The 26,166-nt window shown below is 47.5% G+C and overlaps 1 protein-coding gene across 1 annotated transcript in view; it reads left to right on the forward strand.

Annotated features, from left to right (window-relative positions):
• The first annotated feature begins 443 nt into the window (after positions 1 to 443).
• Dusp29 (dual specificity phosphatase 29) overlaps positions 444 to 26,166 on the forward strand; it is a 46,782-nt gene continuing 21,059 nt past the window's right edge. The window contains exons 1-2 of the mRNA XM_057786567.1: positions 444 to 496; positions 12,832 to 13,056. Coding sequence (XP_057642550.1) covers positions 12,860 to 13,056 — 197 coding nt within the window. The 5' untranslated portion in view covers positions 444 to 496; positions 12,832 to 12,859. The remainder of the gene's footprint in view (positions 497 to 12,831; positions 13,057 to 26,166) is intronic.

Below are 26,166 nucleotides of genomic sequence, written 5' to 3' on the forward strand. Positions count from 1 at the left end.
CTCATTCATCCCCCAAGAGATAGCTCTCCAAACTCTCAGAGAAGATTGCAGTGGAGTCCTTCATGCTGTGGACACTGAGACCTCCTGTGGGCTCCTTGCCAGCAGGCAAACCTCCCCCATCCCCGCCACTCTGAGACAGAGTCCGTGGCAGGGCCGTGGACACCTGGCCTTATCCAGCCCAAGAAAAAAAAAGTTGGGAAATTCTCATACATCACCATCCCGACGGCCACATGTCCTGTACCTATGGCTGGACCAGATACAAGCATGTGGGCCTCCTGATACCAGACTGCTTAAGTCAAGGGTTTCAGGTCACACTTGGCAAATCATTTTGCAAACAAATGCCACAGGTCTCCTCTCAGACTGGACAGCATGCACGGTCAGTGTCAGCAGATCTGACCCTAAAAATAGGCCCTCTGAGCCCGTCTGGAGGTTCTGTGTAAAGCTGCCACACATACAGACCAGGACCTCTCGACTCAGCCAGGCACCAGGCACCCAGGTAAGGGCTCTGAATGGGAAACCTGTTGCCTCTGGGATTTGGCCAAGTGTCCTGTGAGAAAATGACGTGAGAGACTCTATGTGCACAATTTCTGGAGCTGTGGAGAACATCCTTTTGGGATGAAGGGCCTCTTGCTATCCTTGCATTCTCTAGAGACACCATTGAATTGCTTTCTCTTTCATGACCTCTAAATCTGAATTTCTGCTTCTGTAACTATTTCCAGGGGACAGCTGAGTGTGTTAAGGTTCTTAGGCCCTGTCTGTGGTATTGGATGCTTTGTGTTATGTTTTATATTCTACACAAGGTTCTACTTGTGTCCATCTAGCTGGTTAGAGTCAGGGAGCAAGGAGAAACAGAGGCACCCGATTCCCTTGGATCATGTGTAGGGCAGTGCAAATTACAAACCAGCACTCAAGCCTCCGGTGTCCTGGTGAGCGTAAGCCACCCCCAAAATAAGATACTCTTTGAGGACTTCTCACTCTTGAGGGGCACGCAGGGTTGGGGTGGAAGCACTCCAGTAGAGATGGAAGGCTGGGTGATGGAGACATAGAGCCACTCAGCTCAGACAGCAGGTGAGCAGAGGATACCCTGTGTCTCAGATCCCAATGACCTTGTCCCATTGTCACTGGTGGGCCTGAAATTTAAGAGCTGTTGGTACTACCAGGACTGTTAAGAAGCTGAAAATACCCCAAGAAGGGGATATGAGGGTCATATGTGAGGAGGTCACCAGCCCCTGTGGGAACCCCCCCATATGTCATGTTCTTTCTGCTGCTTTAACAGTTTCTCTGTGGCCCCTCCTTGTTCTCCCTGATGGGCCCTGTGGACAAGGTGGAGGACTCTGACATTTACTTACCAGCGACGGGGCTCGAGGGCCTTTTGAGGGGGCACCGTGGGCATGGAGGTGGGAAGTGGGAGAATCAGAGAACAAGAGCAGGTGAGGCAGCTCTAAGGCCACCTCAGAGGCAAAGGCTATGGATGAGAGGAGTAGCTGAGGAGGTTTCAGCTCTGGGGGGGGGGCAGGGGGGTTAGGGGAGCATCAGGGCCCGGGTGAAGATAGACTTCCTGTGACGACTGTCTGTCCCATGACAGATAAAAGAGCAGTGTGTGCAGGCTCAAGACTGGTCACCAGCCACAGACATTTCTGAAGTGTCTCTCATTCTGTAGCCCAAGCTGGTCTGGAACTCACTAAGTAGCCCAGGCTGGCCTCAAACACATCACAATCTTCTTGGCTCAGCCTCCCTAGTTCTGGGATTATAGGCGTGCACCTGGCTCCCGACAGTTTTGGGAGCTCTCCCTTTAAGTATTAATACATTTCCTCTATTCCACACTGTCCTCCTTTCCGGATGAGGAAAGTGAGGCACAGTGAATCAGGTGGTTTGTCCTAGGTTACACAGCTTGGGTAGCGGTAGACACTGGATCCCAGTGTTCCTCAGAGCCTGAAGGTATATCTCACTTGGCTGCTTTGTTCAGGGCGCTACCCAGGGATGCATGGGAAGAGTAGTACCACGAACTGGTCTAAGGGATGTAACTGCATTTGTCCCCAGCTTGGCTCAGCAGCAAATGATGCTTGCTTTCTGTTCTGGTGACCCTGGGTAGTTGTGTGCCTTTCATTTCCACAGTAAAGAGGTGGTGAAGTCTCCTGGCAGTCTGGCAGGTCCAGGAGAAATGAACCTCAGAAAAGCCTCAAATGTTCTTCACACAGAAGCCAATGAATCCACCATCCAAAGGAGGGTGCTGAGGCTGATTGTGCCTGTATTTTCTTCTATAACTTCCCCACCATCACCTCTTCCCTGACCACATGAGTCTACTCTCTCTCTTCTCTTGGTTTAGAACCAATCATTGACCTCCTTCTTCATCCAAGTCTCTGCTCTGTGGCGTGTTCTTCAAGCTGATGTATTGGGGCTAAGAGATATGTAATTCCCCAGCCATTATATTATCCTCATTTACGCATGAGGAAGCTGGACACTAGGTGTATAAGACTCCCCAGGCCTGAGAGAGCACGTGGTACAATTCTTCCCAACATCAGGACCGAAAGGCAGGGTTGGAGAGATGATTCAGTAGTTAAAGTTCTTGCTGCATGGCCGGGCGGTGGTGGCGCACGCCTTTAATCCCAGCACTCGGGAGGCGGAGGCAGGCGGATCTCTGTGAGTTCGAGGCCAGCCTGGTCTACAAAGGGAGTTCCAGGACAGGCTCCAAAGCTACAGAGAAACCCTGTCTCAAACCCCCCCCCCCAAAAAAAAAAAGTTCTTGCTGCACAGAGAGCCCAGAGTTCAGAGCCCAGCTGCCTGTAATCCCAGTACTAGGGACAGGAGACTCCTGGCGCTCGCTGGCTAGGTAGACAGATGGAATCCATGAGCTCTGAGTTCAGCAAGAGACCCTGACTCAGAAAATGAAAAGGGAGCAGGGTCAGAGACATCCAGTGTCGACTTTGGGCTACCACACAGGTGCACAGTACCTGAACCTGGACACGTGTGCCCCCCCCCACACACACACATACATAGCTTAAAAAGAATCAGGAAGCACAGGCTCACTCTCATGACTAGGAATGTGGTGAACACTGCTGACATAGTTAGGATGCAAGTCCGCTGTACCCCACTAAGTTGTGCTTGGTGTCATCTTTCTTCCTCTACCCCCCCCCCCCCCCGCCCCTTTTGGTTTTGTGAGACAGGGTTTCTCTGTGTAGCTTTTGGCTGTTTGGAACTCTCTATGTAGACCAGGTTGGCCTCGAACTCACAGATCCGCCTGCCTCTGCCTCCCGAGTGCTCTGGGATTGAAGGCGCACACCACCACGCGATTGTCACTTTTCTTAGCCTCGCTGACCCTCACTTTCCTTCACGTTTTAATGTGACACACTCATGCTCCATCTAGGAGGTTTGGAGAACAGATGTTCCCTGGGAAATACAACGAGGGAGGCCACCCGTGTGCTCTTTCCTGAGAGTATGGCCAGGACTGGGATTTCTCTGAGACTTCTGTGGTGGTTTTCAGAAACAACAGCCTTGGCTCCAAGCCGTCCCAGTGTGGCATTTGAAAGACAGACCTAGAAAAGAACAGTAGTCTGGATAGGAAATAGAAGGGGCTCACAGTGGGAGCCAAAAGCTGCCCCCTCAGCACTCAGCATGAACCCTCTACCCTTCTCCTCACAAGTCTTGTTCTGAGGTGACACGCTGCAGGAAATGATTCTCGAAAGAGCTTGTCATTGTGGGAAATTGCCCGCAGCATCCCACACATCTCTGGAGGAGTCAGGAGCCATAGCTGGCCTGGTCAGGGCACCATGGACCTCATCTCCCTCGTCACTGGGCAGCGTCCATCTGGGCTGATTCATTTGTGGGAGAGGGAAGCTAAGTGTGAGCCTCCAGCTGCCTCACATCTTGGGGAGGTCCACCTTTGCCAAACCAAGACTGGGAAAATCAATTAGGAGCTCATAAATTACCCCCAAAGCACCACGAATCATGTGAAGAGCTAATCAAATGAGCCCATGGCATCGGCGCCATTGGAGAAGTGATATTAAATTTCTGCTTAAATGAAGGCTTCTCTGTTTTTTTTTAATAAAAGGATTTTATATTATTTCACTTAATTGCCTCCTGTTAACATGCTTGCCAGAATCCAAAAGAAAAAAAAAACCTGTTAAACTTGGATTATGTCTGATACATTAAGAATTAAATTATAGGCAACAACAACAACAAAAATTCCTGGGTTTTCTCATCCAAGTTTTAATTTTAAAAGAATCCACAGATTTTTATGTTCTGGTTAGGCTCATTTTTGGTAGATTTTAAATGCATACAGACTTGAGGCAAATTGAAAATATATGTATACTTATATTTGGACACTCCTGCCAAATCCAAAATTTAGCAGTAGGCATTGTTCCACTAACAGAGCCCTTATGCAACATCATTTTCACTCCCTCCTTCCAGAGAACATTCCAGACCCAACTCTGGTGGTGTTGAGAAGCAATGTGTCTGCATCACATTTAAATTTGAACTGACTTTCCCCTAGGAACACAAATGTCCACAGGCATCTCTGAAAAGAGGACAGACTGTTTGAAAAATTGAATGTATGTATGTGGGGTGTGTGTGTGATATGTGCGTGTATGTGCATGGGGTGTTTGTGATATGTGCATGTATATGTGTGTGATATGTGTGTGTATGTGTGTGGGGTGTGATATGTGCATGTATGTGTGTGGGCTGTGTGTGTGATATGTACATGTATGTGTGTGGGGTGTGTGTATGATATGTGCATGTATGTGTAGGGGGTGTGTGTATGATATGTGCATGTATGTGTGGGGGGTGTGTAAGATATGTGCATGTATGTGTGTGGGGTGTGTGATATGTACATGTATTGCGTGGGGTGATATCTGCTCATGGCCAGAGGCCATGTGGGCCATCCTGCTTTACTGCTTTTTGCCTTAGTCCTTTTAGAAATAGGTTCTTATTGAACCTGGAGCTGTGCCTGCAGTGAGCAAGCCCCAACTCTCTGCCCCCACAGCTCATGCAGTCTTGCTCCTCCTGTCTCTGTCCCACAGTGTTGGAGTGACAGACTCCACTTTGTTCACGGGGCCTGGAGATTCAGACTTGTGTTTTTGCGTCAGAAATAATTCTCTCCAGTCCCGGGAGCAGATTAAAAGAAAAAAAAAAATTCAGCTGGGCAGTGGTGGCACACACCTTTAATCCCAGCTCTTGGGAGACAGGCGGGCAGATCTCTGTGAGTTCTAGGCCAGCCTAGTCTACAGAGCAAGTTCCAGGACAGGCCCCAAAGTTACAGAGAAACCCTGTCTCAAAAACAACAACAAAAACAAAACAAAACAGAACAAAATTACAAAATATTCTGTTATACAAGAAACTTCTAGAAGCTAAAGATCTTTGTGGTTTGGCCAATCCAACTGTGCCCAGGTCTTTCTCACACTGACCAGGCTGGTAACGCTTTGGCCTGACTTGGAAGGTCGAGTCACAGAGAAGATGGTGCTACCTTCCAACTGCACTGATGAGCCCAGAGTGTCCTTGAGGCCACTGGCTCCAACTAACTCGAGACTGGGCTAAAGGGAAGTCCTGAGCCCTGGCTCCGCTGGAGGAGTGGGAGTGGGAGGGGCTGCAGGCAGAGGAGGGAGGAGTTTCCCTAGGAGTGGGGGTCCTTTTATCTGGAAGCATCAGAGCTACACCCCTTTATCCCCTCTTTTGAGATCTTGGGCTTGCTTACCAGGCTTCCTTTTTCCTAAAGACACTGTGCCAGCTTTAGGGTCTCTACAGACCAGAGTCGTCATGGCTCTCCAGGAAGCACAAGAGACTAGAATGACCTGAGAGAAGCCAGGCCTGACTGCTGCCCCAAGGCCCACAAGATAACTCAGTTGCTCTAGGGCCCTCAGGAAGGCACCATCAATTTCAGGGTGAACACCTTCCATATACATAACAGCCCTAAATCAGAACTTCATGGGATCGAGGTAATTTTTGCTCCATATGCTGATGTAACGTACACTTACATTACAGACACTGGAGAGACCAAATCAGACATAATCCATCGCTCTACAACAAGCACACAGCCAGTGTTAATCCTGTATTACCTTCATTTAAACCAGAATCATAATGTACACATTGCTTCATAACCTTCTGATCTCTTCTCACCAATAACCACTTCCTCAGGACCACCATGACCTCTTTCTTGAGACAGGGTCTCACTCTACACCTCTAGGTGGTCTGGAACTCACTCTGTAGACCAGGCTGGTCTCAGACTCACAGAGAGAGATCTTCCTGCCTCTGTCTCCCGAGTGCTGGGATTAAAGGCGTGTGCCACCACCGCATGACTGGAGAGAAGACTTTGATCTGATTTCAGAACTGTAACTTGAAGCTTGTCATGGTGGCCATACCTGCAATCCCAATACTTGGGAGGTTGAGGTAAAAGGACTGCTCAAAGTTCAAGGCACGTCTGGTCTACGTAGTGATTTCTAGGCCAACCAGGGCTACATACTAACGTCCCATTTCAAAAGCAAAACAAGTGAGAGTACTTTATAAAACTCTGGGGGATCTCTGGCTTTTTATAAAAAAAAAATCAGGAAATGGACTGGCTAGATGACTCAGTATGTAAAAGCACTTGCTGGCAAACCCAGAAGCCTGAGTTTGATTTCCTAGGGCCCACACGGTAAAAGGAGAGAACAGATGCCCATATGCTGTCCTCTGACGCCACACACACACACACACACACACACACACACACACACACACACACACACAGAGAGAGAGAGAGAGAGAGAGAGAGAGAGAGAGAGAGAGAGAGAGAGAGAGAGAAGCATTTAAAAAATATATTAGGAATCAGCAAGATGGCTCAGTAGGTAAAGGTACTTGCAGCCCAGACTGAGTTCAGTCACCAGAAGGGAACCAACTTCCACTGTGTCCTGTGATCTCTACACATGCACGCCCCCCATAAATAAATACAATCTTTCAACAATAGCAGAAACATCTGGATTGCACTCCTGCATGGGATGACGGGTTGCTGTCCCATGGCTCTTTAGTTTGCCGCAGCACCCGCTACTCCCTAGTGTCTCTCACTTAGCGCTAATAATTCAGTTACTGTTTGCTCTTGGTATTCAGCTACTTCCTTCTACTATGTTAGGTATGCTATCCACCTGTCCTCTTTGTGAAGGAGCCCAGCTTGGCTTCTGTTCCTCTGAGAAGGATGCTCACACAGGCCAAGGAGCCTTTAGAGCTGGCATTGGTTTCCTCAGGTCCAAATCTTTAAGTATGAAGCTGTAACTGGAATCTGGAAGCCTGTCTTGACAGCCTGCCCAGTTCACATTATGACATTTAGCCTGTGATTGATACAGTGTGTCATGGAGACCTTGGCAGTTAATCTCGCGGTCGAATCTATGGAAACCAAACAGAAGAGGTTTGCTTTCCCCTCCCCTTTTGGCTGTGATCTGGGAAACAGACTCTCCCCTCCTCTAGAAGAATGAAAGATCTGGGAGCTGTGTGGGTAGGATTTGGGGGTGCAGGCCGTCTTCGGGATTTGGAAAGATTACAGGTCTGTGGTTTCTGGACAGCTCCCCGCTCTGTTCTGTTTCCTGCATTGCTGGAGGATAATAGGTCCCAGAGCCCCCTCTAAGTGCCTAGCTGCTCGGGCAGACCGCACCACTTCCTCTTCTGTCTGGAAATACAGCCAAGGTTTTAAATGCAGGGCCCGAGCCAGGGATGGTTCCCTCCACAGCCTAACGAGGGGAACGAGGCCTCACCAAGGGTGAGGTCAGCTTTAGCGATCCAAGGAGGCAGATGGAAGTTCCACACCGGAATGGACTCTAGCATCCCCTAAAATCGTATCTTTTTAAGTACCCTTAGTGATAAGCAGGACTCAAAGGAACCTAAACCCACAGCATTTAGGAATAGGAGGCCTCACTTCGAAATAAGATGAGCGAGAGCTGTGGAAGCACTGGGCAGTAGGTCTTTGGAACTCCGGCTGCTGCGGGCCTAAAGGAAAGCTGCAACCTGGGAGTTTGGGCTGGTTCCTCCAAGAGAAGTTTCAGCCAGGCCTTGCAATATTGCCCCCTGTCCCTGAAACCCCAGAAGACAGGCCCAAGAGGCAAGTTCAGGCCTCCCTGGGAGGAGGCAGAGTCTACCCTGTGCACTGCACTGCCCTCCCCCGAACCCAGTCGGGGCGAGCGCAGGTCCTGTTTCCAAAGCTCTGGCTGAGCCCTTGGCCAAGCTTCAGGCCTTTGTCATTCATTCCTCTAATTTGCTCATCCATCCATCCGTTTGTTCACTCTTCAGTCCATCAATTTACTTTAGAGATAAGGACACCCAGCAACCCTGCGTCTGGGTGGGCCAAGTCCTTTCTTTCCCAGGCCTGCATCTGTATGGGGAGCCAATGACCTGGCCCCATTTCAGGGAGGAGGTAGAAGGCATTTTTGGCACCCTTCCAAACCTTCTTTTGACTCTTCAGCCACATGTCAGTCAACTACTTTGGACTGTCAGTGAGCACAGACTCTCCTGGGATCTTGCTAAGATAAGGACTCTGCGGTCCCTGCTGCCAGTGTACAGTCCCGGAATCTGTATTTTCAGCTCGTGCCAATGACTCTAGTGGAGACAGTCTTTACAATGAACGGCACTGGCAGGCTCCAAAGCAGGGTCCTCTCTTCCCCATGTGACCCTACTCTAGGAAGCAGGCTGTAAGAAGGAAGAACTCACAAAACCTGGCCTCCTCCTATGGGAGAATTGAATCACGGGTACAATGCTTTCAGTGGTGTGGGAAGTCCTTCTGTATATATGTTGCTTTTATTGGTTAATAAAGAAGCTGCTGTCGGCCAATGGCTTAATAGAATATAGCCAGGCTGAAAGAGATATCTATTTATAGAGAGTAGGCTGAGTCAGGAAGAAGTCATGTAGCTGCCCGCAGGAGACAGATGTGCCGAAACCTTGCCAGTAAGCCACAGCCACGTGGTGATACACCAATTAATAGAAATGGGGTTAATTTAAGATATAAGAGTTAGCCAGAGCTGGGCGGTAGTGGCACACGCCTTTAATCCCAGCACTCGGGAGGCAGAGGCAGGCGGATCTCTGGGAGTTCGAGGCCAGCCTGGTCTACAAGAGCTAGTTCTGGGACAGGCACCAAAGCTACAGAAAAACCCTGTCTTGAAAAAACCAAAAAAAAAAAAAAAGAGTTAGCCAGAAATATGCTTAAGCTATTGGCCAAACAGTATTGCAAATAATAGAGTTTCTGTGTGATTATTTGGAGTCTGCGTGGCCGGGAACAGATGAGCGGCCTCCATTTACAGCCTTTTCATTGTTCTTGAAAATTTTTACTTTTTTCTTTTCTCTTTCTTTCTTTTCTTTTCTCTTTCTTTCTTTCTTTCTTTCTTTTTTTTGAGATAGGGATTCTCTGTGTAATAGCCTTGGCTGTCCTGGAACTCACTTTGTAAACCAGGCTAACCTTGAACTCACAGAGCTCCGCCTGCCCATGCCTTCCAAGTGCTGGGATTAAAGTGTGTGCTCAGCTAAAAGTTTTATTTTTCTTAAGAGACTAATTTCTCATTCTCAACTCTTAGATTCCTGGTCTGAAACACCTCCCAGAATATTTTGGACTATAGGTTTTTATCACTGTGCCTAGCACTTTCGAAAATTAATCACAGGAATTCCTAAACACATACAAAGAGGAATAGGGTTTCTATTGCTGTGAAGAGACACCATGACCACAGGAACTCTTATAAGAAAAACATTTAATTGCTGTGGCTTGCTTACATTTTCAGAGGCTTAGTTCATTATCATCATGGTGAGACATGATGGCGTGCAGGCAGACTTGGCGCTGGAGAAGTAGCCAAGTGTCCTACATCTTGGCTTGCAGGCAACAGGAAGTGGTTGGTATCTTGAGCATATATGAGACCTCAAAGTCCACCTCCACAGTGACACACTTCCTCTAATAGTGTTGCTCCCTATGAGATTATGGGGCCAACTGCATGTAAACCAGTGCAAACCTAACCCCCATTCCCAGCCAATCCTGCTTCCCACACCTCTACCAGTACCCTACCTCCAACACTGGATTTTTGCATTCATCCAACTATATTTTTATTTTATATGTGTGCATACCACAGCACATGTATAGAAGTCAGAGGACAACTCTCTCCGCATCTATTTCCTGCCTCTTTCATGTGGCTTCTGGAAATTGAACTCAGGTCTCCAGGCATTTTTGGCAAGCAGTTTACCTGCTGAGCTGTCTGGCTGGCCCTCCAACTGCATCGTTTTGATACAAATTCTAGGAACTACATCATTTTACCTGTGAATATTTTACCTTTCTTTTTTTCTCAAGACAGGGTTTCTCTATCCTTGAACTCACAGAGTTCCACCTGCCTCTGCCTCCCAAGTGCTGGGATTAAAGGCGTGCGCCACCACTGCCCAGCTTTACTTTTTTGGGGGATGGTGTGTGGGGGGGGTAGACAAGGTTTCTTTGTAGCCCTGACTGTCCTGAAATTTTCTTTGTTACCAGGTTGGCCTTGAACTCAGATATCTGCTAGCCTCTATCTCCCCAGTACTGGGATTAAACTGTCATCATAGCCAGCTTAAAGATTTATGTTGAATTATGTAAATGTGTGTATGTATGTAGAAGCACATGTTAAACTGTTATCATAGCCAGCTTAAAGATTTATGCTGAATTATGTAAATGTGTGTATGTATGTAGAAGCACATGTGAGAGCCGGTGCTGGCAATGTCTAGAAGACGGCAATGGACCACCTTGGCGCTCAAGTCGCGGTGGTTGTGAGCCACCCGATGTGTGGGTGGGAGAAGTGAACTATGGAGGAGCTGTGCAGGCTCTAGATCGCTGAGCCATCTCTCCAGACTGTGGGCCTGTTGGAGTGTTTAAAGAGTGTGATGGTGGCGCACGCCTTTAATCCCAGCACTCGGGAGGCAGAGGCAGGCGGATCTCTGTGAGTTCGAGGCCAGCTTGGTCTACAAGAGCTAGTTCCAGGACAGGAACCAAAAGCTACGGAGAAACCTTGTCTCGAAAAATCAAAAAAAAAAAAAAAAAAAAAAAAAAGAGTGTGAATCCCCTGGAGTTATTTTGGTACGTGCATCTGAGGTGACGCACGCGCCTTTCAGACTGCGCTCCGAAGTCTTTCGTCCAAGATGTTCTCATGCTCCTGGCTTTTCTAACACTCTTGTATTTATCCTATGACACTGCAGCCTCCACCACCCTCCCCCTCAGCAGACTAGAGATATGTGCCAAACATCTTCAATGTGCTATTTCCCTCCTGTGGAGAGTGGCGAGAACGGCACATTTTAGAGTTAAGACTGAGCCAGTGACTCTAAAGAAACGGAACTGACAGCAGCTGTCAGAGAAGGGGGGCTGCAGAAGCACAGCCCTCCCTCAGTAGCCATGGAGGAATGGTTCTAGATCCTCGGAGCCTCAGCATCCACAGATGTTCAAGTCCCTCTTATAAAATGGGAGAGTACCCGCCTACTAAGCACAGAGCCTGAGTTTGTGCCTGAGCATCCTATAAACTGGGCACAGTGGTACAGGCCTATCAAGTCAGAACTATGAAGATGGAGGGAAAACATTAGAAATTCAGGATCACTACTCCACACACAGCAAATTTGAGGCCAGCCTGGGCTACAGGAGACTCTATCTCAAAATGGGTGTGGCCAAATATTTGCATATGGAGATTTTAAATCATCTCTGGGTTACTTTGATACCTGATACGGTATACATAATGTGTGAATGAATCTTGGTTAGGGAGTAAAGGCAAGAGAGGAAGTTTGCCAGGGTCAGAAAAGGTGCCCTTTTCTCATTTCATCCTTGGAGGGTGAATCTTTGGATTTGGAGCTGTGTGGATGAACAGCTAAGGAAGTCCGATTTACTTGTCAAATCTGCAAGATTCCTGGGGAACAATGGAGACATTTCTTCCACATCCCACCAGCAGAACTTGATAAACTCCCCAAACAGCTTTCGATAAGCAGACACAGCTGTCTAGCTGGGACGTCTCTTTCGACCCCAATAGGCAGATCTCTGAGTTCAAGGCCTGCCTGGTCTGCGGAGTTGAGTTCCAGGACAGCCAGAGCTACACCGAGAGACCCTGTCTCGAAAAATCAAAAATAAATAAATAAGCAAGCAAACAAATAAAAACAAAAACGAGGGCAGGAGACAGACAACCTGGCTTGCCTAGGGGAATTTCCTAGGCTCAAAGCTGCTCAGCCGTCTGCTATAAAACTGCCTCAGCCCCCAGCCCTTTCTCTGTGTGCACACTGGAATGTTGGGGAGTGCTGTTTAACTGCCACATGGCCTTCCTCATTGGCCTGTGTGGCCTGGGGTGAGCAAGAGGGGACACAGCAGGAGAGAGACAAGCCCATCAAATTAGGCTCCATCCTCACCTCCTCCTATAATGCCCGCCGTTGCCTGCTAACCCCATCCTTACCTCCTTCTATAATGCCCCCACTGCCTGCTATCCCCATCCTCACCCCTATAATGCCCACCACTGCCTGCTAATTCCATCCTCACCTCTATAATGCCCACCACTGCCTGCTAACCCCATCCTCACCCCTATAATGCCCACCGCTGCCTGCTAACGCCATCCTCACCCCTATAATGCCCACCGCTGCCTGCTAACGCCATCCTCACCCCTATAATGTCCACCGCTGCCTGCTAACCCCATCCTCACCCCTATAATGCCCACCGCTGCCTGCTAACCCCATCCTCACCCCTATAATGCCCACCGCTGCCTGCTAACCCCATCCTCACCCCTATAATGCCCACTGTTTCCTGCTAACTTCATCCTCACCCCTAAATGCCCACCACTGCCTGCTAACCCCATCCTCACCCCCTATAATGCCCACCATTCCATGCTAACCCCATCCTGACTCTCTTTCCTACAGAAAGGAAAGAAAATCCCTTGGTTCCAAAATGGCGTCAGGAGATACAAAGACAAGCCTCGAGAATGCCTACCCCTCTACCAAGAGGCTGTCCCTGCAGGAGGAGGAGGGGGAGGCTGAGGACTACTGCACCCCTGGTGCCTTCGAGCTGGAGCGCCTCTTCTGGAAGGGCAGTCCCCAGTACACGCACGTCAACGAGGTCTGGCCCAGGCTCCACATCGGTGATGAGTAAGTTCCAGGCCCTTATGTCGCCCTGGGAAAGGAACAAGTGCTTCCTCCGTCACTCTGCAACTCTGAGTCACAGGCCTTGCTTTCCAGGTCAGCTGTCCTATGAGAAGTATCTTAGTTAGGGCTCATCTTCATTTTACAAAAACTCAGAAAAGAGCCTTAAGCAAGGCAGGCTCATTTTTCTCTTGTGTGTTAAGTTCAAAGGAAGTCTAGCTGGGGCAACCATGGTAACTCCAGGAGAACCAAGATGAGGGCTTCTGTGTATTGCTTCACCATCATGTGGGTCTAGTGTTCTTCAAGGTTGCTCAGAATCCAGAATCCTCACAGAGAACCCAGACAACAGGAAAGTCAGGAGAAAGGAAGTCAAGAAGGACAGCTTTCCAAAGGGAAGTCTAGCCTAAGACTTCCCCTGCACCTAGCTGCAAGAGAGGCTGGGGAATCTCATCTTCTATCTTAGCTGACTATTATTAGCCAGAGCCAGAGTTGGAGCTTGGCCTTAGGAGTATCTAAAAAACAGTAGTCAAAATTGAGGTCATTGTCTCTTTATAGGTCTTATAAGTCAGTTTCCCTGCTTCATAAACAACTGAGAAATTTCTGTGACCACCATTTAGGGACCACTGCATGGTAGACACTATGCTAAAGTCCCTGCAAATGTGACCTCGTTTGACCCTCACAATACACCAGTGAAAGAGAAATCTCAAGGCAAGGCACTGAGTCACAGGACTGTTTAGTAAGTACCCTATATTCTAAAATCTTGCTGACCGAGATCTGAGGTTCGTGACTTCCACTTCACCCCTCCCCCCATCCTTCTGCACTTCATGCCCTGCCAATCCTTAGAGCAGACGTGCAGGACCCCTGTGCGTGTTGCTCTTACTACCAGCTGACTGCTTAAAAACCAGAGGTAAAATATCTAGCATGTACAGTAGCCCTTGTCTTATTTTTCCCTTAACCTTTTTATTAAGCTGTGAGAAGTTAGAAACACTACATGCCGTTACCTACTAAGTTAAAGTAAATGGGGTCATAAAACAAACTGCAAGCTAAACGTGGTGCAGCAGGCCTATAATCCTAGCGCTTAGAGGGAGAGACAGGAGTTCACGGTCAACCTTGGCTGTACAGAATTCAAGGCTAGCCTGGGCCTCTGAGACTCTGTCTCAAACAAAACAGAAACAAACAAATGTACAATCTCTGTTTTTCCACTTTTAATTCTGCCCATAACAAATATTAAGTTTTGGGTCTTTTGGTTTTGGTTTTTTGAGACAGGTTTTCTCTGTGTAACAGTCCTGGCTGTCCTGGAACTAGCTCTTGTAGACCAGGCTGGCCTCGAACTCACCGAGATCCACCTGCCTCTGCCTCCCAAGTGCTGGGATTAAAGACATGCGCCACCACTGCCTGGCTTGTTTTTTTTTTTTTTTAAGCATCTTATGTAGATTTATTTTAATGTATGAGTGCTCTGTCTGCATGTATGTCTGCAGGCCAGAAGAGAGCATCAGATTCCATTACAGATGGTTGTGAGCTACCGTGTGGTTGCAGGGAATTAAACTCAGGGACTCTGGAAGAGCAACCAGTGCTCTTAGCTGAGTCATCTCTCCACACCCTTTTATAAAGTATTTCTATTGTGCGTGTGTGTGTGTGTGTGCGCGCGCGCGCATGTGAGTACAAGAGCAAGCCATAATATATGTATGCATGGAGGTTGGTTCTCTCTCTACCATGTGGGAACCAGGGATTGAACTCAGGTCAAGCAAGCACCTTTACCCACCAAACGTCTCGCTAGCTCCCAAATAGTAGGTTCATGGCTATTTCCATTTTCTGTGTGCTATTTCAAACACAAGAAAATAAATACACACACACAATGCATTTTTATTTCTGTTAGACAGATTGGTATTTTTCTAAAGAATTTATCTTCATTATGTATACCTATGTATGCTTGGGGCTGAGGGGATGCATATGAATGCAGGTGTCTGCAGAGGCCAGGGTGTCAGGAGTCAGAACCCCTGGAGCTGTAGTAACGGGCATTTGTAAGTGGTCCAGGGTAGTGCTGGGAACCACTGTGAGCTCTTCCCTGCTGAGGTGTCTCTCAGCTCCACGGATAGGTGTTGCGTTTTGACTGTTGAGACAGGGTCTCAGTAGCCTTCACCTCCTGGTTTTCCTGCCTCATCCCCTCAAGCACTGGGATCAGAGGCGTGCGCTACCATGTCTGGCTTAAACAATTTCTTCTTAAAAAACAAACCCCACTGTGTATGCTGTTCTGCATTTTTAATATTCCACAGTATAACTACGGTGCAATTTGTCCGGTCGTTTCCCGGCTGAGAACGTCAGGGGAACTCAGGCGAGGGGTGCACAGAACTCAATGTACTGTTTCTCTTAGCCCTATAGGAGTATTATTCGTATATCATAAAACCCATCTCCTAAGTTGTACAATTCGATGATTTCATGATATTCGCAGTCTAATCGCAGAACATTTTTATCATCTCAAGAGGAAGCCAGGATCCGTTAGCAGCCACTCCTCACCCCCACCTTCCTCAGGGCCCTGCAGTCGCCAGTCTGCCTTCTGGCTTATGCATCAGCCTGATCTCGACATTGTATGGCCATGGAATGGGACAGCCAGGTGGGCTTTTGTAGCTGACTTAGCTTTCCTCTGCGTACTCTCATGGTTCACCTGCGCTGCGCCGTGTATTGATGCTGCATTCACCTTAATCCCAAACAACCTCTGGGTCCTATTTGTAAATTTTCTGTACGTCAAACTTTGCTTTTGTCAAAGAGGTGTGCATACACTTTGACCTCAGATATCACTTCGGGAAGAATAATTCACAGACACAGGAGTCCCAGTCCTAAGGTTGCAAGCCCAACACTGTTTATACAAAGACTGACAGTCTGGGATGAAACCAAATGCTAACGCTATGCGATCAGTTTAGAGCCAATGAAACAGGTCTCTCCCACACCTCGGTGATCGCCCGCCACCACAGCAGCTGGCTTCCCAACGTTATAGTTCCTTCTGACTCCACAGTTTATGTTCTGTGGTCACTGGAGTCCACGCTCCAGACTGATAGGGCAGCCCCTATGGCAGGGACTGCTGGGATATTTTCTCTTGCAACAGAGAGAAAAGAAAGGCGTGGTTAAACAATGCCTGACTTACACATGATGTATGGCATGTTTTTTTATCTGTTTGTTTATAGGGAACTCTCATATAGCTGAGGCTGCTCTCCCAACTCCTAATCCCACTAATCCCCTGTCTCTACCTTCCAAGTGCAGAGATTACAGGTATGCACTCCCAACCCAGTGACATGTGCCATTTTTAGCCATATTTCACTGGACCAAGCAAGCCCATGCCAAAGCCTGCTGGTGACAGGGTCAGGAAGGCAGGCCCCCACCCTGGAGGAAGAACAAACATTCTACACCACAGTGCAGCTTACCATGAGCTCTGGAAGGAACAGTGGCTTTCGGACATGGCCTTTTACCTTTCTGGACCTATGTCCTCACTTCTAAAATAGTTGTTAAGAAGCTTTGAAGCCTAAAAGGAAGCATTTTGGAAACTGTGAAGAGACAGACCAATGTAAATGTCATTGTCACTGTTGCTAGTGACGTGTCCAGAAATGTGGGTGAAGGCCAGCCTGTGGAAGGCTGAATGCCAGCTGAGGGCTGTTTTCATAGAAGCACCGTGAGTATCTGAGAAAGGACATATTCTACTTAAGATGGTGCCAGGCAATGGCAGGATGGTGGGTGTCTGCAAGCTTTCTCGACCTTTGAATACAACCCTGCTTATTTCAACCAAGAAAATGTCACTGCCCTTTCCATTCAATTAAGCTCTGCCCAATCAGGCTCCAACACACACACACACACACACACACACACACACACACACACACACACACAGAGGCCAGGCAGCTCTCAAGGTCTAAACACAGCGGCGGGGGAGGAGGGCAGGAATCAACTCAACTTCATACTTGACTCTGATCCTGGGTTCTGGGTATGACACCACTTACTAAGGTTCACAGACTTCAGAGGACCATGGACTTCATAGCAGCACAATCCAGCTGCAGGATGACAGAAATGCCTGAGTTTCTTGGTCTCTCTGGAGATACTGCCCAATGCCCAAGGCTGGCTCCACGGGCATAAATCCTAAATTTTTATTTGTACTGAGGATGAGTTTTTCTTTTACCCATAAAGCTCCTAAGATTTCCGAAAGCCAGACTCCAGAGGACAGTTTGGAAGGCAATCCAGACTCAAGAGCAAGGATGGATGGATGTCCTGGGTCACCGTCTACTGTTGGGAGACTCCCGGTACTTGGGAATGGCCAGAATTATCCCCAAGATGACATCTATCCTTCCTCCGCCAGGCCCTCTTTGTGGACACCAGCAGACAGTCTAGCACTTGGGCCCCAATGTCTGATTTCTGTAGGATTTTTGTGGCCTGGCCATCTAACTCTGTGAGCTCCAATTTCTTCATCTGTAAGACTGAGGTTTTAGTATGTCAAGACACATGGGAGCTTATCGCAATGCCCAGCACACTCAAGTGTGAACTATTGCAGACGAGACGGGAGCTAGGGGTGTGACAGAAGGAAGAAAGGACAGAGTAAGCACTGGTTTTTGTTGCACTGGGTTTTCTTGTCCTGAGCACAGCCTGGAGACAGAAACCAACCTGCGCCCAGACCAGGGCATGAGGAAAAATGCCCGTGGACCTGTGGATTTCAGGATTTCTAAACACGTGTTCAGTCCCAGATTGTTCCAAGGGGTTCAGCCCCATTGGGATGCCTAAAAACCCCAAGTCCTCATGATTTCTCAGCCTCATAGAAGGTCTGCTTGGTTAGTAGAGGATTGGGACACAGGTCAACAGGCCACCTTGTGAATGTCCCCATGGGGAACTCTTCCTCATTCATCACCCACTTCCTATAACTTGTAGGGAACTAAGTCTGCCCCAGTGGGAAGCACAGGCCCTCAGAGAGTGGAGCAGAAGCCCCCATTCACACATAGAGTACAGAGTTCAAGTCCCCAGTGTGCATGGCTGCTAACTGTCTGGCCTACAGCAAAGCATTTTATTGTTCTGGGACTTTGTTTCTTTATTTATTAAATAAAGGATGATTTCAAAGGCCCCTGTCTGGCTGTGCCATACAGTTCTTCTAAAACGTCCTATTTAATAAATTAGGCTTTATTAGGTTCAAGCACATACTTGTGTTATTACTCTTAAGTCATTTAAATTAGATTCAAATTAGGTTAACCAAGTGTTGCCCTCCAGAGAGCTAGGAACTAGGAGATAAGAATAATTCATAGGCCCTTATCAATCAGCACGCCCTAAATGGGTGCTTCAAGAACTGCTTGAGCATGCTGAAAGGCACAGTCTGTAATTTAAATATTCTTACTTTAATCTCCTTCACATCTTTCATTTGCTTAGCAAACCCTTTCTTTCTTTTCTTTCCACAGTCAGTGAGAAGGGCACTGTGTCTCTGCTGGGAAGGGATGAGCATCCATAGGCAGAGCAGCCTCTTATGATGCTGGGCCAACACGGAGAAACTGAGGACTCTCTCTCCACAGTGGCATCCCTGCACTCTTAAACTGTGTTGCCCTTTAGATGTCTGGGGCCCCAGGCAACTCCCTATCTTTATTAACTGTAGCTACCTCCAAAGCCGCCTTTCAGAGGGCCATCAACAGTTCAAAACCCTTCCCAAAGGGCCGGGTCTCTCACAAGCAAATGCCTGTGCCCAGCTCCCCACCCCATAGCAGCCCAAGTCTGCAGCCTGGGGCCTTCATCTTGTCCTTTCTGATACCTTTGCTCCCAGGCAGCTAGCAATCTCAGAAGTCAGAGACATCTATCTCCTGGGCCTGAAGATGGGGAAACTGGAAAGGGAGGAGGGGTCTCTCATTGATGTGTCTGGACAGATGTGACACTCTTGGTAACTAACACGTGCACATACGTACACGCGTGCACGCACACTCACATACATACACACACAATTATTGTATCATCAAAGCTGACACTTGGCCTGCTACTCCAAGGTGAGGAGCGGCCAGTGTAGGATGCGGCAAAATATGCCAGCATTAACAATTTTGCATGGTGGATGTTTCCCAGAAAACCTGGACTTTGAACTTTCAACTGTTGCGAGTGGACACCAGTCATGGACAAGGTAGCAGAGAAAGAAGGCTGAGGCCCTGGCCCGGCCCTCTCATGTTAGACAAAGCTTTCTCAGGCATGGTTCGAACAAGGTAAAAGACTGATTGCACCATGAGCCAAGAGCCTAGATTAATCACTAATACATCGTGTTCAAACATGGCTTCCAGTACTTATTTTCTTTCCTTCCTTAGACTCCATCATTGAGGAGGGTGAACCGGTGGGAGTGAAACAGCATGGAAAAAGGTTTCTGTTGTTGTTTTTGTTGTTGTGTCTTATGTTCAGGACAGGTTTCTCTGTGCAGCCCTGGCTGTCCTAGAACTCATTTGCAGACAGGCTGGCCTCGAACTCAGAGATCTGCCTGCCTCTGTCTCTGGAGTACTGGGATGAAGAGAGTATGCCTCCACCCCCAGCTAAGGTTTCTATTTTCTAACATAACATCTCGCTGTGTAGGCTTTTCTCCTGCCTCACCATGGCCAGTGGGAAAGGCTTTCTAACCGAACTTAAAAAGCCAAAGAAATTAAAAATCCACCTCATGACTCTGTAATAATCAGTCTCTCCTGAGTACTAAGGAAATAATATCAATAAAGTCACAGTACCCATTTACACAGTAAATGACTACAGTATGCTCATCACTGAATTTACAAAACACAGACCAAAAGGAAAAAAAAATCAGAATTCCCTGTTTTCCCGTTACCCAAAGATAAACATTTTGATGTACAATTTCCCGTTGCTCCCCCACTGAATTTCTTTAATCTGGTAAAGAAGCTTGAGCACCGCACAGTTCATTTTGACAAGCTTCTGCAGTGAAAGCCAATCTGTGTGATTGCGTCTATTCAGCAAGCAAAGAAAAGTGAAGCCCCCGAGGCTTTAGTTTAGCTCAGTGGTTCTCAACCTTCCTAATGCTGTGACCTTTAATACAGGCCACATGTTGTGTGACCCCAACCATAAAATTATTTTGTTACTACTTCATAACTCTATAATTTTGCTAGTGTTATGAATCGTAACTTAAATATCTGTGTTTTCCTATGGTCTTGGGCAACACCTGTGACAGGGCGGCTCAGCCAGTCTCCAAAGATTAGAGGTTTTAGTTCACGCAGCAGCCTAAACTGTTGCCCTGAATGGCCACAATGTACCCAAGAACAAGCAGGCCGAGTCGGCCAGTGGTTTGCATTTTCTTTGGCATCCAGTGACTTAATGAGACAAGAAGTTAAGACAAAGACTTACTGCTCCAAGTCCACCGGCAAAGCGTGCACACAGCCCCAACTCCATGGGGACAATGACATCAAGGCCACGTCCAGGAAATGACACAACAATCGCTAAAGTGTTACAGACAACAGATCAAAAAGTTCGGCAAATTGTAAGACACAACCATAAACCAACAGGCATTCAGGACCTCACACAGGCTGACCTCTACAGATATCAAAATGAGAAGCAGCCTTGCCTCCAGCAGATTGTCCTCACTGCCCAGCACAGAACCCTGCAACATGGGCGTGGCTCCTTTCCACCCGAAAGACAGATGGTCTCCAGGGACTATGTCTATGGGCCTTGCACTCCGCCTTGCTCTGCACAAGACCTCTTGGGGGAAAACGGTCTTGGTTGCAAAGGGATTTGGTGTGGATCAGGACACCAAAGGTCTAAGTGTAATCCGGGGAGATGCTCTAGTGTGCTTGCTTTTTGTTTTTGCTCTCACTTTGTTTTGAGAAAAGGACTCTCTGTTTCGTAGCTCTGCCTGTCTTAGAACTTGCTATGTAGAATAGGCTGGTCTAGAATTAACAGAGATCCCCCTGCCTCTAACTCCCGAGTGCTAGGATTAAAGGTGTGCACCACCACACACAGCCTTGTTTGCTTTCTGGTGCTGAGAATAAACCGTATGACCAAAAGCAACATGAGAAGAAAGGGGTTCATCTGACTGACAGGTTACAGCCCATCATCAGAGAAAACCAAGGCAGGAGTTGAGGGCAAGACGGGAAGGGAAGCAGATACCACAGAGATACATTGTTTAGTGGACTGCTCGTTATCCTTCTTCCTTCTCTTTCTCTCTTTCTTTCTTTCTTTCTTTCTTTCTTTCTTTCTTTCTTTCTTTCTTTCTTTCTTTTGTTTGAGACAGAGTTTTGTTAATCCCACTGGTCAAGAATATGACCACTACCACAGTTTAAAGTCAAATTTGAAGCAAGCTTTAATTAAATACTGGCTAGGTGGGTGGACTCTCTGGCCAGGTCCAACTCCGGGTTTCCAGAAAATGACCCATGGGTTTAAAGTATTCCCATCAGGTCCAACAAGGGGCAAGCGAACCTCATCTGCTGTTGGGTTTTTTGTTTGCGTTTTTCTCTTAGCTTTTTACTCTTTGGGGTTCCCACCTGCCCAGCTTCCAAATAAATCACACAGAGGCTTTTTTTTTGAATGCCTGGCCTTAGCTTGACTTGTTTCTTGGCAGTTTTTCTTAACTTAAATTATACCATCATTCTTTTGCCTCTGGACTTTTACCTTTCTCTATTTCTGTATATCTTTTCATTCCTTCTTATTCTGTGTCTGACTGTGTGGCTGGTCGCCAGTCCTCCTCCTCCTTCTCTTGCTCCTGGCATGGCTTCTGCATTTCTATTTATTCTCTCTGACTGCCAGGCCTGCCTGTCCTTTCTCCAGCATACCTATTGGCTGATCAACTGTTTATTAGACCAATCAGGCATTCTAGACAGGCAAATTAACAGAGTTTCACAGAGTTAAACAAATGCAACATCAAAGAATGTAACATATCTTTGCATCATTAAACAAATGTTCCACAGCATAAACAAATGTACTACACCTTTAACTGATATTCTACAACACATATCCAGTGCAGATGTGTCAAACAAACTTGTTTAACACAGTGGAAATATGTGACTTGCTATCTCCCATAAACAATAGCCTCTAGCATTTTAAGAACTATCTGTCCTTAGGCAAGTGACTCTTAGGCATAGTAATTAAAATTTAAAATGTAACTTAGGCTCTCACAGTTTTTCTATGTATCCCTGGCTGTCCTGGAAGTCACTCTGTAGACCAGGCTGGCCTCGAACTCACGGAGATCTGCCTGCCTGTGCCTCCCAAGTGCTGGGATTAAAGGTGTGCATTACCACTGCCTGGCTCAATTACCTTTCTTATGTAGCCCGCCCCACCTGATTAGCGATGGCACCTCCCACAGTGGATTATGCCCTCCTACATCAATTATGAAAATGTCTCACAGCCATGCCATAGGCCAGTCTGGTCTGACCGATTCTTCATCTGGAGTTTCCCCTTTCCTGGTGATCCCAGGTTTGTGTCAAGTTAACAGCTGAAGCTGACTGATGGAGTTTGAAGCAAGCTTTCAGGAGGCGACCATAGAGGGACTGGACCAGGGATGAGAAGAAGGATAGGAAGGGTTCTGATTGAGGAAACCAGGCCATGTAGGAAAGGTTTTGCTTCTTCAGTCTCTGATCTGCAGTTAGAATGCAGAGGCTGGCCATCGGTTTGCAGTGAAGGAATTAAGGAGACTTTAGTCAAAGGAGGGACTGAGCATGCTCTCAGAATAAACTGCTCAGGCCAGGGGTAGTGGTGCTTGCCAGGAATGCCAGCACTCAGGAGACTAAGGCAGGAAGATTACAGGTTCAAGCCCAACCTGGGTTACATACAGAGACCCTGTCAGTAACAACCCAATGGAGAAAACGACATGAGTCTAACAGGCTCACGTGTGACGGAATGTCCCCACCTCATTCCTAAGGCAAGTTAATGAAAAGGAGACACCTTATTGGCCTACTGTCTTAGTTAGGGTTCCTATTGTTGTGAAGAGACACCATGACCGTGGCAACTTTTATAAAGAGAAACATTTCATTGGGCTGACTTACGGTTGAAACATAATGGAGGTTTAGCTCATTATCTTCATGGTGGGAAACATGGCGGCAGGCAGGCGGACATGCTGCTGGAGAAGGAGCTGAGAGTTGACAAGTAGCAGGAAAAGGGTGTGTGCCATTGGGTCTGGACTTAAGCATTGAAGACCTTCAGGAAAAGGATGTGTGCCATTGGGTCCGGACTTAAGCACTGAAGACCTTCAGGAAAAGGATGTGTGCCATTGGGTCCGGACTTAAGCACTGAAGACCTTGGTTCACCCCATTAGTGACACACTTCTTCCAACAAGGCCACACCTACTCCAACATAGTGCCACTCCCTGTGGGTCAAGTAGTCCAACATGAGCCTATGGGGGCATTCCTGTTCCACATCCCACTTCCTGGCCTCTGTAGGCTTGCAGCCATAGCACAATGTAGAAACACATTCAATCCAACTTCAAAGGTCCCCCTAGTCTTTACCAGTCTCAACAATGTTTAAAAGTCCAAGGCTCAAGTCTCTTCTGAGATTCATGCAATCTCTTAACTGTAACACCTGTAAAATAAAAATAAAAAAGTAGATCACATACTTCTAACAGGATGTACATGTTAACATTCCAAAAGGAGGAAAGGGAGCATAGTAAAGAAAGACTGAAAGCCAGATGTGCAAACTCCAAACTCCACATCTCCATGTCTGATGTCAAACTGCTCTTCAGATCTCCAGCTCCTTTCAGCTTTGTTGACTGCAGCACACTTCTGTCTCTGGGGCTGGTTCCACGCCCTGTTAGCAGCTCTGCTCAGCAGGTATCCCATGGCTCTGGCATCTCTAACAGTTTGGTTTCTCCAAGGCAATTCAGGCTTCAACTTCACAGCTTCAAGCAGTGGCCTCTCTAGGCCTCCATGCAGGGTCACCCCTGACTTACGCTTGGCCTTGGCAGCTTTTCCTTAATTGCAGAGGGAGATCCCATAACCCCTTTATTCTACTACTGACAGAACCTCGTGGCCGAAGCTGCCGACTTCTGCTGCTCATTGGTGCTAGACTAGAACGTGGCCTCATTGTTCAGCTCCATCTCCACCAGCTTCCTGTTTTCTGTGGTTTCCTTCACTGCCTAAATGTGGCTGTCCCGAGTCTTGAATCTGTGAATAAGGTTGGCCTAGAACTCGGAGCTCTGACAGTGTCTGTCTCCTGGGATTAGAGGTGTGTGCCACCACGCCTGGACCAAAACTGTGCTTTAATTACACTTTACATACAGGTGGGAAGCTTAGCTGGGTGGGGTCTTGTCCTGAGCTCGCCCGCCCTTCCTCCATTTCTTATCTCCTCAAACACTGGATTTAGTTCCATTCGACTGCCTAGTGCCCCATTTCTCCTCACTCTGTACATTTTCTAATCTTCTCCTGTTCAGCTTGTTCCTTTTCATTATAGATATTCTAAGAGTGAACACTAGGGCTGGAGAGATGGCTCAGAGGTTAAGAGCACTGTCTGCTCTTCCAGAGGACCTGTTTTCAATTTCCAGCACCCACATGGTGGCTCACAACCATCCATGATGAGATCCGGTGCCCTCTTCTGGTGTGCAGGCAGACATGCAGTCAGAACACAATCTACATAATAAATAAATAAATCGTGACACTACTGACCACACGACAGAGTCAATGCTAGGCTGATCTGAGGTTTCCTCTGCTGCTGTAGTTAATCCATAGCACGTCAGTTTAGCCTCAGGCAGACCTTCACGACAAGCACAGAAAGCTGCCACACTCTGTCAAAATCTCCATCACGAGCTGGGCCGTGGTGGCGCACGCCTTTAATCCCAGCACTTGGGAGGCAGAGGCAGGTGGATCTCTGTGAGTTCGAGGCCAGCCTGGTCTACAAGAGCTAGTTCCAGGACAGGAACCAAAAAACTACGGAGAAACCCTGTCTCAAAAAATCAAAAAAAAAAAAAAAATCTCCATCACGTACTGATATTCTCCTCCTCTGAAACCACTTGAGCCAGGCCCCCACAGGTTAAAGCACCCTCAGCACCACAGTCTTCCACTTTCTAGTAGCGTGGTCCACTAAACCCACTTTAAACATTTAACTGCTTTTCTAATCCAAACTCCAAAGTCCACATTCCTCCAAACCAAGTGGTCAGGCTTATCACAGCAATATCCCACTCCCGGTACCAAATCCTGTCTTAGTTAGGGTTTTATTGTTGTGAAGAGACACCATGACCACGGCAACTCTCATTTCCTCTCATAAAGGAAAACATTTAATTGGGGCTGGCTTACAGTCTCAGGGGTTTGGTCCATTATCATCATGGCAGGAAACATGGCATTGTGCAGGCAGACATGGTGCTGGAGAAAGAGCTGAGACTTCCAAGTCTTGATCCAAAGGTAGCAGGAAAAGAATATGTGCCACTGAGCCTGGTCTTAACATCCGAGACTTCAAAATCTGCCCCCCCCCCCCAGTGACACAGCTACCAACAAGGCCACACCTTCCAATAGCACCACTCCCCGTGGGCCAAACACCTGAGCACTTGAGTCTGTCTGTGAGAGCTGTTCCGTTCAAACCACCATACCTAGGAAAGTCACAAACAATATGAACTAGAACCTGGGGACTGTTGAGATGACACAGGGACTCAGGGCATTCGTTGCCCTTCCAGAGGACCGAAGTTTGAGTTCCAGCACCCACTGGGTGTCTCACAACTATACTTTAATTCCACTGACGGTGATCCAAAGCCCTCTTCCAGACTCTTCAGGGACCAAGCGTGCATTTAGTGCACTGACACACACACACACATACACACATCCTTACACATTGGAAAGTAAATCTGAACCAGGTTTCCTTAAGGGCCACTTAGGAATGAGTATCAGATTCAGTGATTCAGTTTTCCTAATTATTATTATTATTATTGTGTGTGTGTGTGTATGTGTGTGTGGTTGTGCAGGGCATGTGAAGTACATGGACAGTCCAAACGTACAGAGACAGTTCCACCTGCCTCTGCAGTGTACCACCGAACTTTCTTTGGTTTGTTTCAGACAGGACCTCAGTCTAGTCCAGGTTGGCCTGGAATGTAGCACAAGCTCTAACTGGTGTTAATAATAAAAACATAGAGACAGATATTAGGGATGAAAGCTGAAAGATCAGAGAAGCAGAACAGCCAGCTCTTACCTCTACAAAATTTCCAGACTGAAAAGAGAGTGA

Source organism: Chionomys nivalis, chromosome 12 (assembly GCF_950005125.1).
Source record: "Chionomys nivalis chromosome 12, mChiNiv1.1, whole genome shotgun sequence".
Classification (NCBI taxonomy): Eukaryota; Metazoa; Chordata; class Mammalia; order Rodentia; family Cricetidae; genus Chionomys; species Chionomys nivalis.